The sequence below is a fragment of the Thalassophryne amazonica genome, chromosome 13 (genome assembly GCF_902500255.1).
Source record: "Thalassophryne amazonica chromosome 13, fThaAma1.1, whole genome shotgun sequence".
In the NCBI taxonomy this organism is placed as follows: domain Eukaryota; kingdom Metazoa; phylum Chordata; class Actinopteri; order Batrachoidiformes; family Batrachoididae; genus Thalassophryne; species Thalassophryne amazonica.
The window spans coordinates 98,189,849-98,206,056 of record NC_047115.1 but is presented as its reverse complement, the minus strand read 5'-3'; the positions used below and the strand labels follow the sequence as shown (position 1 = coordinate 98,206,056).

General features: G+C 42.3%; 1 protein-coding gene across 2 annotated transcripts in view; it reads right to left on the bottom strand.

Moving 5' to 3' along the window:
• si:dkey-191g9.5 (rap1 GTPase-GDP dissociation stimulator 1) overlaps positions 1-15,000 on the bottom strand; it is an 86,508-nt gene extending 71,508 nt beyond the window's left edge. For both annotated transcript variants that reach the window (XM_034185077.1, XM_034185076.1), the window contains exon 1: positions 14,891-15,000. Coding sequence is in view for 1 of the 2 variants with exons in the window: in XM_034185076.1 (XP_034040967.1) it covers positions 14,891-14,901 (11 nt within the window). In the remaining variant the exon portion in view is untranslated. The remainder of the gene's footprint in view (positions 1-14,890) is intronic.
• Between the last annotated feature and the right edge of the window lie 1,208 nt (positions 15,001-16,208).

The window sequence follows — 16,208 nt, the reverse complement described above, 5'->3', positions numbered from 1 at the left end:
TCTGTGTGTTCTGCTGGGACACCTCTGCCTTGCTTGTGTATAACCATTAGTCTCTCTTGGACATTAATGCTCTTTATGAGCCGCTGCTGTCATCTGGGTCCGGGCCGGGAGGGCCCCGCCCTGCTCTGCCACCTGTGCTCGTGGAGGTCCCGCTCCACCTGCTCCATTTTCCTTGCGCTCCTCTTCCGGAGGAGGCGCTTTAGAAGGCGCGGAAAGCGGAGCGGTGCATCAGTGAAATTTAAGTTTTACCTGGCAGCCTTCACCAGAGGGTCTGATCCTCGTCTCCTGTGGGATGGACGATATTTTTGGGCATGGGAGCGCGCGGTGCACACGAGAGGCTGCTGGATTCGTCCTGTTGTTCCTGGACTGTCCTCTCCGATGACCGGACCGGCTCCGCTAAAGCTGTGCCCGTTTGTGCCGCAGCTTCCTGCTGCTGACTCTCGCCGGGCTGCAGAGTTTTTACGCCGGTGCTGTCGTATGCGGGCTTGCAGACGCGGTGTTTCACCTGAGCTCCTCCGGCCGCTGAAACACGCTGCGTCACTGGTTGCTGAGGAGTAGAACTTCCGCATGACTTCATTAAAATCTGTTGATCCCACCGAGATCCTTAGTTTGGGTCTCATTAACATCAGGTCATTGTCTCTTAAGTCACTGCTGGTGAATGACTTAATTGTGGATCATCGTCTGGATATGATTGGATTATGTGAAACCTGGCTTAAATCCACAGCTGTCCTTCCTCTGAATGAGGCCTGCCCACCTGCGTACACTTTTAGTCATGTTTCACGTGATGTGAGGAAAGGCGGGGGTGTTGCTTTTATTTATAAATCCAGGTTTACTTTAGTAACTGTTGGGGGTCATAAATATAATTCATTTGAGTATCTGATTCTCCGTTATGCCCATGATGCTAAGTGCTGTCAAGGTCATAAAACTGGAAATCAGCTATGTTATATTGTCACTGTCTATAGGCCTCCTGGCCCATATTCTGATTTTTTAAATGAATTTGGCGCATTCATCTCTAGTCTTTCAACTAGTGTAGACAATATTTTTGATTATTGGTGACTTTAACATTCATATAAATAAACCCTCTGATCCCCTTGGTAAATCATTTATGGAAATCATGGATGCACTAGGATTTCGGCAGTTCATTCATGGTTCAATGCATATCAGTGGTAATACTCTGGATTTGGTTCTTGCACGTGGTCTTGCTGTCACAAATATCAACATCCTGCCTCTTGCATCGGCGGTCTCTGACCACTCGCTTATTAGGTTTACAATTATGCTGCTGCGTTTAGTGGAGCAACAACCTTGCCTATCATTGCGGTGACGTATTAAACCTTCAACTTTGACTGAACCCAAAGCGAGACAACCAGAAATCTTGACTTCAAGCTTGATGAATTTTCAGTCGGTAGACAGCCTTGCAGATAGCCTGAATTTAGTACTAAAAACCACACTCGATAAGACTGCACCTCCTCTATTTAGGCCATGCCTTCCCCAGGCACAGGCACCTTTGTTCAACAGTTGTTTGCGTGACCTTAGGCAGAAGGCTAGAGGGTTGGAACGGAAATGGCGTAGTTCCAAACGAGAGGTGTTCCACTTTGCATGGCGTGATGCTGTCTTAGATTATAAGCATGCACTACTGGCTACAAAGCGTGCCTATTATTCTGATTTGATCAATAAAAACAAGCATAACTCAAAGGGTTTGTTTGAAACTGTGGCATTTCTCATTCATGGACAGCCACCTGTTATTCATTCTCCTTTTTCAGCACAGGATTTCTTGGACTATTTTGAGAAGAAAATTGAGGATATTAGGTTGAGCATATCTCAGCAGGCTTTGATCCAACCACTGCATACTGCTATGGAGGTGGATGCGCCCACTGAGGTGTTACCCAGATTTACAGATTTTGATGGTATCTCGCTTGGCGCACTGGCAAAGCTCATGACGTCTACAAAAAGTACAACTTGTTTACTTAATCCTATACCAACAAAACTATTTAAGGACCAGTGGCCCACTCTTGGACCGACTGTGCTGGAAATTATAAATCTCTCATTAACTTCTGGATCTGTTCCTAAATGTTTCAAGTCTGCAGTGATCAAACCATTACTTAAGAAATCCAAACTCAACCCTAGTGTATTGAAGAATTCTAGACCAATATCTAATCTATCATTTTGTTCTAAAATCCTGGAAAAAGTGGTTTCGCGACAGCTCGTGGACTACCTCACTGAGAATAATCTTTTTGAGCCACTGCAGTCTGCTTGTAGAAAATATCACTCCGCAGAGACAGCACTTACTAAAGTAGTGAATGACCTTTTGCGAGCAATGGACTCAAATACCACCACAGTCTTAGTGCTGCGTTTGATACTGTGGATCATCATATTTTACTCAATAGGCTGGAGAATCACTTTGGGATTACTGGAACTGCTCTTGCCTGGTTAACGTCATACCTGTCCAGTCGCTCTTCAATCAATCAATCAATTTTTTTTTTATATAGCGCCAAATCACAACAAACAGTTGCCCCAAGGCACTTTATATTGTAAGGCAAGGCCATACAATAAGTATGTAAAACCCCAACGGTCAAAACGACCCCCTGTGAGCAAGCACTTGGCTACAGTGGGAAGGAAAAACTCCCTTTTAACAGGAAGAAACCTCCAGCAGAACCAGGCTCAGGGAGGGGCAGTCTTCTGCTGGGACTGGTTGGGGCTGAGGGAGAGAACCAGGAAAAAGACATGCTGTGGAGGGGAGCAGAGATCGATCACTAATGATTAAATGCAGAGTGGTGCATACAGAGCAAAAAGAGAAAGAAACAGTGCATCATGGGAACCCCCCAGCAGTCTACGTCTATAGCAGCATAACTAAGGGATGGTTCAGGGTCACCTGATCCAGCCCTAACTATAAGCTTTAGCAAAAAGGAAAGTTTTAAGCCTAATCTTAAAAGTAGAGAGGGTGTCTGTCTCCCTGATCTGAATTGGGAGCTGGTTCCACAGGAGAGGAGCCTGAAAGCTGAAGGCTCTGCCTCCCATTCTACTCTTACAAACCCTAGGAACTACAAGTAAGCCTGCAGTCTGAGAGCGAAGCGCTCTATTGGGGTGATATGGTACTATGAGGTCCCTAAGATAAGATGGGACCTGATTATTCAAAACCTTATAAGTAAGAAGAAGAATTTTAAATTCTATTCTAGAATTAACAGGAAGCCAATGAAGAGAGGCCAATATGGGTGAGATATGCTCTCTCCTTCTAGTCCCCGTTAGTCCAGCCTAGAGGAAATAAATGCATGAATTAGTTTTTCAGCATCACTCTGAGACAAGACCTTTCTAATTTTAGAGATATTGCGTAAATGCAAAAAAGCAGTCCTACATATTTGTTTAATATGCGCATTGAATGACATATCCTGATCAAAAATGACTCCAAGATTTCTCACAGTATTACTAGAGGTCAGGGTAATGCCATCCAGAGTAAGGATCTGGTTAGACACCATGTTTCTAAGATTTGTGGGGCCAAGTACAATAACTTCAGTTTTATCTGAGTTTAAAAGCAGGAAATTAGAGGTCATCCATGTCTTTATGTCTGTAAGACAATCCTGCAGTTTAGCTAATTGGTGTGTGTCCTCTGGCTTCATGGATAGATAAAGCTGGGTATCATCTGCGTAACAATGAAAATTTAAGCAATACCGTCTAATAATACTGCCTAAGGGAAGCATGTATAAAGTGAATAAAATTGGTCCTAGCACAGAACCTTGTGGAACTCCATAATTAACTTTAGTCTGTGAAGAAGATTCCCCATTTACATGAACAAATTGTAATCTATTAGACAAATATGATTCAAACCACCGCAGCACAGTGCCTTTAATACCTATGGCATGCTCTAATCTCTGTAATAAAATTTTATGGTCAACAGTATCAAAAGCAGCACTGAGGTCTAACAGAACAAGCACAGAGATGAGTCCACTGTCCGAGGCCATAAGAAGATCATTTGTAACCTTCACTAATGCTGTTTCTGTACTATGATGAATTCTAAAACCTGACTGAAACTCTTCAAATAGACCATTCCTCTGCAGATGATCAGTTAGCTGTTTTACAACTACCCTTTCAAGAATTTTTGAGAGAAAAGGAAGGTTGGAGATTGGCCTATAATTAGCTAAGATAGCTGGCTTTTTAAGTAATGGTTTAATTACTGCCACCTTAAAAGCCTGTGGTACATAGCCAACTAACAAAGATAGATTGATCATATTTAAGATCGAAGCATTAAATAATGGTAGGACTTCCTTGAGCAGCCTGGCAGGAATAGGGTCCAATAAACATGCCGATGGTTTGGACGAAGTAACTAATGCAAATAACTCAGACAGAACAATCGGAGAGAAAGAGTCTAACCAAATACCGGCATCATTGAAAGCAGCCAAAGATAACGATACGTCTTTGGGATGGTTATGAGTAATTTTTTCTCTAATAGTTAAAATTTTGTTAGCAAAGAAAGTCATGAAGTCATTACTAGTTAAAGTTAATGGAATACTCAGCTCAATAGAGCTCTGACTCTTTGTCAGCCTGGCTACAGTGCTGAAAAGAAACCTGGGGTTGTTCTTATTTTCTTCAATTAGTGATGAGTAGAAAGATGTCCTAGCTTTACGGAGGCCTTTTTTATAGAGCAACAGACTCTTTTTCCAGGCTAAGTGAAGATCTTGTAAATTAGTGAGACGCCATTTCCTCTCCAACTTACAGGTTATCTGCTTTAAGCTGCAAGTTTGTGAGTTATACCACGGAGTCAAGCACTTCTGATTTAAAGCTCTCTTTTTCAGAGGAGCTACAGCATCCAAAGTTGTCTTCAATGAGGATGTAAAACTATTGACGAGATACTCTATCTCACTTACAGAGTTTAGGTAGCTACTCTGCACTGTGTTGGTATATGACATTAGAGAACATAAAGAAGGAATCATATCCTTAAACCTAGTTACAGCGCTTTCTGAAAGACTTCTAGTGTAATGAAACTTATTCCCCACTGCTGGGTAGTCCATCAGAGTAAATGTAAATGTTATTAAGAAATGATCAGACAGAAGGGAGTTTTCAGGGAATACTGTTAAGTCTTCTATTTCCATACCATAAGTCAGAACAAGATCTAAGATATGATTAAAGTGGTGGGTGGACTCATTTACATTTTGAGCAAAGCCAATAGAGTCTAATAATAGATTAAATGCAGTGTTGAGGCTGTCATTCTCAGCATCTGTGTGGATGTTAAAATCGCCCACTATAATTATCTTATCTGAGCTAAGCACTAAGTAAGACAAAAGGTCTGAAAATTCACAGAGAAACTCACAGTAACGACCAGGAGGACAATAGATAACAACAAATAAAACAAATAAAATGGATCCCTGAGGAACCCCAAACTTCATGTCCCTACAATCAAAGGAGATGCCATTACACAATACGCAGTAAGAGCTCTTGCTTGCCTCTACTGGTGGTTGGCTCTCATTGCGGTATTGTATCACTTCCTGTTCCGGAGCACAGCGGTGTTTTTCTGTATCTGTTAGCTGTTTAATCTGCGCAGTTAGATTGATCTAGTTACCTAGATAACGATTTGTTTCACAGTGTTATCTTCACGTGCCTTAAATAAAGCACTCCCTCTGCTGAATCACCTCTAAATTATTTACACGTTATTCACTTTGCGTGTTTTTAGGAATCCGCTAGCTTAGCGCAGCTACTAGCTCTTAGCCAGTTTAGCATGGCGGCTTCTCCTGTCTCTCCCGCACTTTTCTGCTCTGGGTGTGAAATGTTTAGTTATTCCTCGGCCTCCTTTAGCAGTAACGGTACTTGTAATAAGTGTAGCTTATTCGTAGCTTTGGAGGCCAGGCTGGGCGAATTGGAGACTCGGCTCCGCACCGTGAAAGCAGGCCGACTGGGTGACTGAGGAGGAAGCGTAGCCCTAAACAGAAGCCCCGTGTACACCGCCAACCCGTTCACATTTCTAACCATTTTTCCCCACTCGGCGACACACCCGCCAAGGAACAAACTCTGGTTATTGGCGACTCTGTTTTGAGAAATGTGAAGTTAGCGACACCAGCAACCATAGTCAATTGTCTTCCGGGGGCCAGAGCAGGCGACATTGAAGGAAATTTGAAACTGTAATTCACGTCGGCAGTAATGACACCCGGTTACGCCAATCGGAGGTCACTAAAATTAACATTAAATCGGTGTGTAACTTTGCAAAAACAATGTCGGACTCTGTAGTTTTCTCTGGGCCCCTCCCCAATCGGACCGGGAGTGACATGTTTAGCCACATGTTCTCCTTGAATTGCTGGCTGTCTGAGTGGTGTCCAAAAAATGAGGTGGGCTTCATAGATAATTGGCAAAGCTTCTGGGGAAAACCTGGTCTTGTTAGGAGAGACGGCATCCATCCCACTTTGGATGGAGCAGCTCTCATTTCTAGAAATCTGGCCAATTTTCTTAAATCCTCCAAACCGTGACTATCCAGGGTTGGGACCAGGAAGCAGAGTTGTTGTAGTCTTACACACCTCTCTGCAGCTTCTCTCCCCCTGCCATCCCCTCATTACCCCATCCCCGTAGAGACGGTGCCTGCTCCCAGACCACCAACAACCAGTAAAAATCTATTTAAGCATAAAAATTCAAAAAGAAAAAAATAATATAGCACCTTCAACTGCACCACAGACTAAAACAGTTAAATGTGGTCTATTAAACATTAGGTCTCTCTCTTCTAAGTCCCTGTTAGTAAATGATATAATAATTGATCAACATATTGATTTATTCTGCCTTACAGAAACCTGGTTACAGCAGGATGAATATGTTAGTTTAAATGAGTCAACACCCCCGAGTCACACTAACTGTCAGAACGCTCGTAGCACGGGCCGAGGCGGAGGATTAGCAGCAATCTTCCATTCCAGCTTATTAATTAATCAAAAACCCAGACAGAGCTTTAATTCATTTGAAAGCTTGACTCTTAGTCTTGTCCATCCAAATTGGAAGTCCCAAAAACCAGTTTTATTTGTTATTATCTATCGTCCACGTGGTCGTTACTGTGAGTTTCTCTGTGAATTTTCAGAACTTTTGTCTGACTTAGTGCTTAGCTCAGATAAGATAATTATAGTGGGCGATTTTAACATCCACACAGATGCTGAGAATGACAGCCTCAACACTGCATTTAATCTATTATTAGACTCAATTGGCTTTGCTCAAAATGTAAATGAGTCCACCCACCACTTTAATCATATCTTAGATCTTGTTCTGACTTATGGTATGGAAATTGAAGACTTAACAGTATTCCCTGAAAACTCCCTTCTGTCTGATCATTTCTTAATAACATTTACATTTACTCTGATGGACTACCCAGCAGTAGGGAATAAGTTTCATTACACTAGAAGTCTTTCAGAAAGCGCTGTAACTAGGTTTAAGGATATGTTTCCTTCTTTATGTTCCCTAATGCCATATACCAACACGGTGCAGAGTAGCTACCTAAACTCTGTAAGTGAGATAGAGTATCTCGTCAATAGTTTTACATCCTCATTGAAGACAACTTTGGATGCTGTAGCTCCTCTGAAAAAGAGAGCTTTAAATCAGAAGTGCCTGACTCCGTGGTATAACTCACAAACTCGCAGCTTAAAGCAGATAACCCGTAAGTTGGAGAGGAAATGGCGTCTCACTAATTTAGAAGATCTTCACTTAGCCTGGAAAAAGAGTCTGTTGCTCTATAAAAAAGCCCTCCGTAAAGCTAGGACATCTTACTACTCATCACTAATTGAAGAAAATAAGAACAACCCCAGGTTTCTTTTCAGCACTGTAGCCAGGCTGACAAAGAGTCAGAGCTCTATTGAGCCGAGTATTCCTTTAACTTTAACTAGTAATGACTTCATGACTTTCTTTGCTAATAAAATTTTAACTATTAGAGAAAAAATTACTCATAAACATCCCAAAGACGTATCGTTATCTTTGGTTGCTTTCAGTGATGCCGGTATTTGGTTAGACTCTTTCTCTCAGATTGTTCTGTCTGAGTTATTTTCATTAGTTACTTCATCCAAACCATCAACATGTCTATTAGACCCCATTCCTACCAGGCTGCTCAAGGAAGCCCTACCATTATTTAATGCTTCGATCTTAAATATGATCAATCTATCTTTATTAGTTGGCTATGTACCACAGGCTTTTAAGGTGGCAGTAATTAAACCATTACTTAAAAAGCCATCACTTGAGCCAGCTATCTTAGCTAATTATAGGCCAATCTCCAACCTTCCTTTTCTCTCAAAAATTCTTGAAAGGGTAGTTGTAAAACAGCTAACTGATCATCTGCAGAGGATTGGTCTATTTGAAGAGTTTCAGTCAGGTTTTAGAATTCATCATAGTACAGAAACAGCATTAGTGAAGGTTATAAATGATCTTCTTATGGCCTCGGACAGTGGACTCATCTCTGTGCTTGTTCTGTTAGACCTCAGTGCTGCTTTTGATACTGTTGACCATAAAGTTTTATTACAGAGATTAGAGCATGCCATAGGTATTAAAGGCACTGCGCTGCGGTGGTTTGAATCATATTTATCTAATAGATTACAATTTGTTCATGTAAATGGGGAATCTTCTTCACAGACTAAGGTTAATTATGGAGTTCCACAAGGTTCTGTGCTAGGACCAATTTTATTCACTTTATACATACTTCCCTTAGGCAGTATTATTAGACGGTATTGCTTAAATTTTCATTGTTACGCAGATGATACCCAGCTTTATCTATCCATGAAGCCAGAGGACACACACCAATTAGCTAAACTGCAGGATTGTCTTACAGACATAAAGACATGGATGACCTCTAATTTCCTGCTTTTAAACTCAGATAAAACTGAAGTTATTGTACTTGGCCCCACAAATCTTAGAAACATGGTGTCTAACCAGATCCTTACTCTGGATGGCATTACCCTGACCTCTAGTAATACTGTGAGAAATCTTGGAGTCATTTTTGATCAGGATATGTCATTCAAAGCGCATATTAAACAAATATGTAAGACTGCTTTTTTGCATTTACGCAATATCTCTAAAATTAGAAAGGTCTTGTCTCACAGTGATGCTGAAAAACTAATTCATGCATTTATTTCCTCTAGGCTGGACTATTGTAATTCATTATTATCAGGTTGTCCTAAAAGTTCCCTGAAAAGCCTTCAGTTATTTCAAAATGCTGCAGCTAGATGCTGCTATAGACTTAGACTGCTGGGGGGGTTCCCATAATGCACTGAGTGTTTCTTTCTCTTTTTGCTCTGTATGCACCACTCTGCATTTAATCATTAGTGATCGATCTCTGCTCCCCTCCACAGCATGTCTTTTTCCTGGTTCTCTCCCTCAGCCCCAACCAGTCCCAGCAGAAGACTGCCCCTCCCTTAGCCTGGTTCTGTTGGAGGTTTCTTCCTGTTAAAAGGGAGTTTTTCCTTCCCACTGTCGCCAAGTGCTTGCTCACAGGGGGTTGTTTTGACTATTGGGGTTTTTACATAATTATTGTATGGCTTTGCCTTACAATATAAAGCGCCTTGGGGCAACTGTTTGTTGTGATTTGGCGCTATATAAATAAAATTGATTGATTGATTGACCATTGATCAAGAACCTGACTCAGAACCATTAATCTCACCTGAACTGATTGCAGGAAACCTCACCTGAAACATTTAGAAGGTGGTCCAAAATACCCAACAACAGTGCTTTGACCCAAGTGGAGGACCTCAGGATTGTGTTTGTCCTGAGTCTGTTCATCCATCCTGCAATTCTGTCACTCCCCAAAACTGTCATGTCCTCCAGGTATCTCTTTAACTTCGGAGCTGGTTCAAAGACATTTCTGGTGGTCAAACCTAATCAAAGATGACTTTGTATCATTATTCATTTCAAACCTGTCAGGGTGTGAGTTTGATCTGTTTCTATCTCTGGGTTTTGATTTATTTTTATTTGTTTGGTTGTTTTCCTGTTTGACTATTTTCTTTTTTGACCTTTTCTCTGTGTTGGTTTTTCTGTCTCTCTGGGACGTGGGCTTCTCTCTCTCTCTCTCTCTCTCTCTCTCTCTGTCCCTGACCACACCCTCTTCCTGGTGCCTTCTGCGCACACCTGCTGTCACTTTGCTGCTCATTACCTGGAGGTATATATACTGCTCATGTTGCTCTGCTTCTTTGCCAGATTGATGTACCCTGTGCCTTTATTCCAGGTCTTGGTTCTTGTGTCCGTAGTCCTGTCTGCTTCAGCGTGTTCTCGGCCTCCAGCCTGTTTACTCCGACTTTGTTTAAGCCTGATGTCTATTGTACTTCTGCTGTGTATTTTGGCCTGCCTCCCCGTGTACTGACCTGTGTTCCCCACATCACTAAAGTCTTGCTACAACCAGAGTTGCCTGTTTGACTCTTGCATTTGTCTCCAGACAGAACCACCTGTCAAAACCCAGGACTGACTTCAGAACGGACTCTCTTCCAGACAGACATCAGAAAACCCAGGTGGCAACACCTCACTGAATGAACACAAGACACAAAAATACTCTGACAGACATCCTGACTTCTCTTAAAGTGTGATGGTTACAAATGACATCAAAAAAACACAGACACAACAAAACCACAGGTTCACCAGCGTTCACGAACAACACGGCGATGCGCAGGAAGGTGTCGGAGTCACTCGCACCCAGTGACAAGTGACGAAGGCTTTGGCTAAACAATCTCAACGTTCTCCCCAAGTAATGATTTTACACAAATTAACTGGTGACTACATTTGGCAAGTTTTTTATTTTCACTGTGTCAGAGGTATCCTGGAGAATACACACACACACACACACACAACTTCAGGGAAACAAAAAGCCTATTCTGTCATGAGCGTTTCTGTTTCCCCATAAAGATCTCAGGATGAACACATGAAGAAAAAAATAATTGCTGTTGAGCAAACACACACACACACACAAAACCACGTCAGAAACAAAGTTGTCATGTTTTCTGGGCATGTTTTGTCCGTGATGGTTTTTATCTGGTCATTATAGTTTAGTCATTTATCTCATCATAGTTTGGTTCTGGTTATCTCGCTCCTGTCTGTAATACTTTTGTCAGTGCTTTTATTTCCTGTTTATCTTACTTTAGTCATGTGTCTGGTTTCAGTCCTGCCATTATATGATCATTAGTTTTATCTCCTGTTTGCTTTGCTTTTGTCTTGTGTTGAATTATCTGTTTATTGTTACACATGAGTTCCATTCTGGTTTAGTCTTAGCCTTTATTTCCTTGTTTAGCTTGTTTCAGTTCTTACATTTGCTTCATGGTTTATTTCGTTGTTCCTTCATGTTGGGTTTATTTTATTTCTTATTTTATTTCTTATTTATTAGGACTGGGGTTTTGTATTTTATTTTGATCACTGTGGTTAGGTTCATCATCTTGTCAGGTCCTGTTCACTTTGCATTTGTCTCACTGCACTATCTTGCCTCTTGTCTGCCCTCATGTTTGGTTCATCCAGCCACACCCCCTTCCTGAATGTTCCCCAGACCTGTGTCAAATTTTCCCCCAGTTACCTCTAGTGTATTTAAACCCTGCTTGTCCTTTGTTCTCTGCCAGTTCCTTGTGATTTTTTTGTCCACATTCCAGCCTTTGTCTTTTGCTCTCTTTTGCCTGGCCGTGTGTGACCGTGTTTCATTTTGACCTCGCTCCTGCTTTAGCCCCTGTATTTTGTCTTCTGGTATTTTGGAACTGTGCTTGTTTTTTGACCACGCCTTTGCTTGACTCCTGCCTGTACCGCCGCCTCACTGACAGTCTGTGTACCGTACCCACGTCTGATTTTTTGAGATAAAGCCTTTTACTCTTACCTCTTGAGTTTTGAGTCTGCACCTCAGTTCTGCATTTATATAGCACTTTTCCATCTGCATCAGACACTCAAAGCGCTTTACAATAATGCCTCACATTCACCCTGATGTCAGGCTGCTGCCACACAAGGTGCTCACTACACAGTGGGAGCAACTAGGGGATTAAGGACCTTGCCCAAGGGCCCTTAGTGATTTTTCACTCAGGCTGGGATTTGAACCTAGGATCCTCTGGTCTCAAGTCCAACACCTAACCACTAGACCATCACCTCCCCTTCTTGACAAAAGTAAACAAACACAAGTCACAGTGACACACACTAATCACCTGAACTAATCCTTTAAGTCCTTTAAAAATAGGCCGTGTGTGGGGGCGGGGCTGTGAGGTCAAGATCTGACCCAGTGTCCTTCTGCTGTATGTGCATGTGCTCATGCATGTGTGTTCATGCATAATTAATAATTTAATGAAGAGTTTGCTGTTTAGTCACATGTTGAATCCAGCTGTCCGCATACGTCCACAAATCGTGCACACATTTACACTAAACCACATTATGGCGCGGAGGCAGAGACTCTGAGTTTGTCCCAGTGAAAACTGGTGTTCCACAAGGATGTGTTCTGGCTCCTACACTGGTCAGTGCTTGCCTGGACTGGGTGTTGGGTTGTGGAAACCAGTGTCTTAAGGTGATGACTAAGATGCCTTTGGTATCACGTCTCTTTTGGGGATTTTTGGGTGCCACTGGAATGATTTTGTGTTTTCCTCACACATTCACACAAACCACATCCTCACACGTTCACAGTCACACAACTGCATCTCCGCACGTTCACAGTTACACAAATGACATCCTCACATGTCCACAGTCACACAAACTACAGCCCCGCACATTCACAGTCACACGTAAACTACATCCCTGCACATTCACAGTCACACATAAACTACATCCCTGCACGTTCACAGTCACACAAATTGCATCCTCACACATTCACAGTCACACATAAACTACATCCCTGCACGTTCACAGTCACACAAATTGCATCCTCACACATTCACAGTCACACATAAACTACATCCCTGCACGTTCACAGTCACACAAATTGCATCCTCACACATTCACAGTCACACATAAACTACATCCCTGCACATTCACAGTCACACATAAACTACATCCCTGCATGTTCACAGTCACACAAATTGCATCCTCACACATTCACAGTCACACATAAACTACATCCCTGCATGTTCACAGTCACACAAATTGCATCCTCACACATTCACAGTCACACATAAACTACATCCCTGCATGTTCACAGTCACACAAATTGCATCCTCACACATTCACAGTCACACATAAACTACATCCCCGCACGTTCACAGTCACACAAACTACATCCCTGCATGTTCACAGTCACACATAAACTACATCCTCACACATTCACAGTCACACAAACTACATCCCTGCATGTTCACAGTAACACAAACTGCATCCTCACACATTCACAGTCACACATAAACTACATCCTCACACGTTCAGTCACAGATGAACAATATCCTCGCATGATTCAATGACACATAAACTACATCCCTGCATGTCCACAGTCACACAAATGACATCTTCACATGACACAGTCACACAAACTACATCCTCACATGTTCAGTCATAGATGAACAATATCCTCGCACGTTCACAGTCACACAATTACATCCCTGCACATTCACAGTTACACAAACTACATCCCTGCATGTTCACAGTCACATAAACTGCATCCTCACATATTCACAGTCACACTTAAACTATATCGCTGCATGTTCACAGTCACAAACTGCATCTTCACACGTTCACAGTCACAAACTGCATCTTCACACGTTCACAGTCACACAAATGACATCCTCACATGTCCACAATCACACATAAACTACATCCTCACACGTTCAGTCACAGATGAACAATATCCTTGTATGTTCACAGTCACACAAAAACTACATCCCTGCACACTCACAGTCACACAAACTGCATCCTTACAAGTTTACAGTCACAAAAACTATATCCACGCACGTTCACACAAGAACTACATCCCTGCACGTTCACAGTCACATAAACTACATTCTCACACGTTAACAGTCACACATAAACTACATCCTCACATGTTTGCAGTCACACATAGACTATATCCACACATGTTCAGTCACACATAGACTATATCCACACATGTTCAGTCACACATAAACTACATCTTCACACATTCAGTGACACACAAACTACAGCTCCTGTATGTTCACAGTCACACATAAACTACATCCTCAGACGTTCAGTCACACAGAGACTACATCCTCACCTGTTCAGTCACAATTAAACTACATCTTCACACATTCAGTCACACATCAGACTGTGAGAATTGTTAAGTTCTGCCTCCAAGGTGATTATTTCAATAACAAGAAAGATACTGAAGTGAAAGTAGCACGAGAACAATCCATTACTTTTTGATGGTCACACATGTACACATTAACATATGAATCACATCTGCATGCTTTTACATGAACACATGAATCGCATCCGTACACGTTTACATGAACACATGAATCACATGTGCTTACATTTACATGAACACATGAATCACATCACTACACGTTTACCTTATCATGTGAATCGCATCACTACACTTTTACATGAACCCATGAATTGCATCTGTGCACCTTTACATTAACACATGAATTCTATCACTACATGTTTACATTAACACATGAATCACATTTGTACATGTTTACACATGAATTGCATCTGTGCACCTTTACATTAACACATGAATTCTATCACTACATGTTTACATTAACACATGAATCACATTTGTACATGTTTACACATGTATTGCATCTGTACACATTTATATGAACACATGAACCACGTGCACATGCACATTCATGTGTGTGCACGTTCTCGTGTGCTGAAATCAGTCTTAAAGCTCTGACCACAGACCGTCTGCTCAACTCTGTTATTAGATAACAGTCTCACTCTGCACACAGAGACAGTCTTAGTCCCTCATCCATCTAACATCCGTCCATCATCCATCCATCCATTCACCATTCATCCATCCATCTGTGTCTTATGTTGTGTTTGAATATACTCACTGCTGTGTGTCATGGCTGCTGCTCTGCAGGTTCTGGCTGCTTCTGTGTTCTTCAGTCAGCTGTTCACATGCCCCTCCCTCTCTCTGGCTCCCTCACTCCCCCCCTCCCCCTCTCATTTTCATTTCAGTGCAGTTTTGTTGATGTGTTACATAGAACAACAAATAAAAATAAAAATGAAGTAGATGTTCATCCAGTTAACAATATTTTACAGTAAATAAATGTGTAAACAGGAGATGTGGGATTGAAATAAGAGTAAAAATTGTGTTTTCGGTGTAAAAATCTTCTGTCCTATAAACTGTGTTATATTGTACATAGATAAAGTGACGTATCAGTTTAATGTCCTGTTTTGGGTTTACGGTGGTTTGTGTCCGTTGTTCCTTCTTTTCGTTGCTGCTGTGTTTGTTGTCCTTCAGACAGCAGATAGTGAAGTTTGTTGATGTTGCTCTCAGAGTCTGTTTGGGTGTTTGTGATCTGTGTCTCTGTTCGTGTCTCTTTGGTGCAGCGGGCAGGTGGTCAGGAGGTGCAGCTCGCTCTCCACCTGGTGTTGTGAGCAGTGGGTCTGTCACAGTCTGTCTTCTCTGGGGAGCCAGGTCTGTCTGTGGTGACCTTTCTCCACGGCCAGGCTGTGCTCACTGAGTCTGTACGTGGTCAAGGACTTCCTGAGCTTTGGGTTGGTCACAGTGCTCAGGTATTCTGCCACCGAGTTCTGTCTGTTTAGGGACAAACAGCATTCCAGTTTACTCTGGTTTCTCTCTTGCTCTCCCCCCCGAGCTCCTCTTACCCCTGTGTTTCCGCTGCTAATTGGCTGCCATCCTTAAAAGATGTGCACGTCATCAGACTGTCTTTGGTTCCATCCAAGCTTTTGTTTTCTCCGTATGCTGCTTCTGGTGCCTGACCTCTTAACCTGCCATCACCTCAACCTTTCAGCTTTTGTTTGCTGTCAGGTTTGCGTCTCTGTGTACCGACCTTGTTTTGTCGTCTGGTTGATTCCCTCTGAACGGCTGCTGCTTGTGATCTGTTGTGTGTTTGGACCTCCAGCTGTGTCCTGTAGGGGGATGCTGTCTGCTGTTAGAGGATCAAATTACTGTGTTTTACCCTTCATTTTAGGGTTTAGGGTTCGGTCAAGGTGAGAGTGCAGCGCTCAGCACGGGCACAAGGGGGCCCTAATCAAGGTTCCTTTAAAAAAGACCAGAATTTCTTTCAAGAAGAAAAAATAATAAATTTAATCAAATGTTCAGGCTGCAGGGGGAACTGCAGGTAGAAAAATGAGTGCTTCAGCAGCCGTGTAGCAGGATGGTTCTCTGCCTCCCTCAGCCCGTG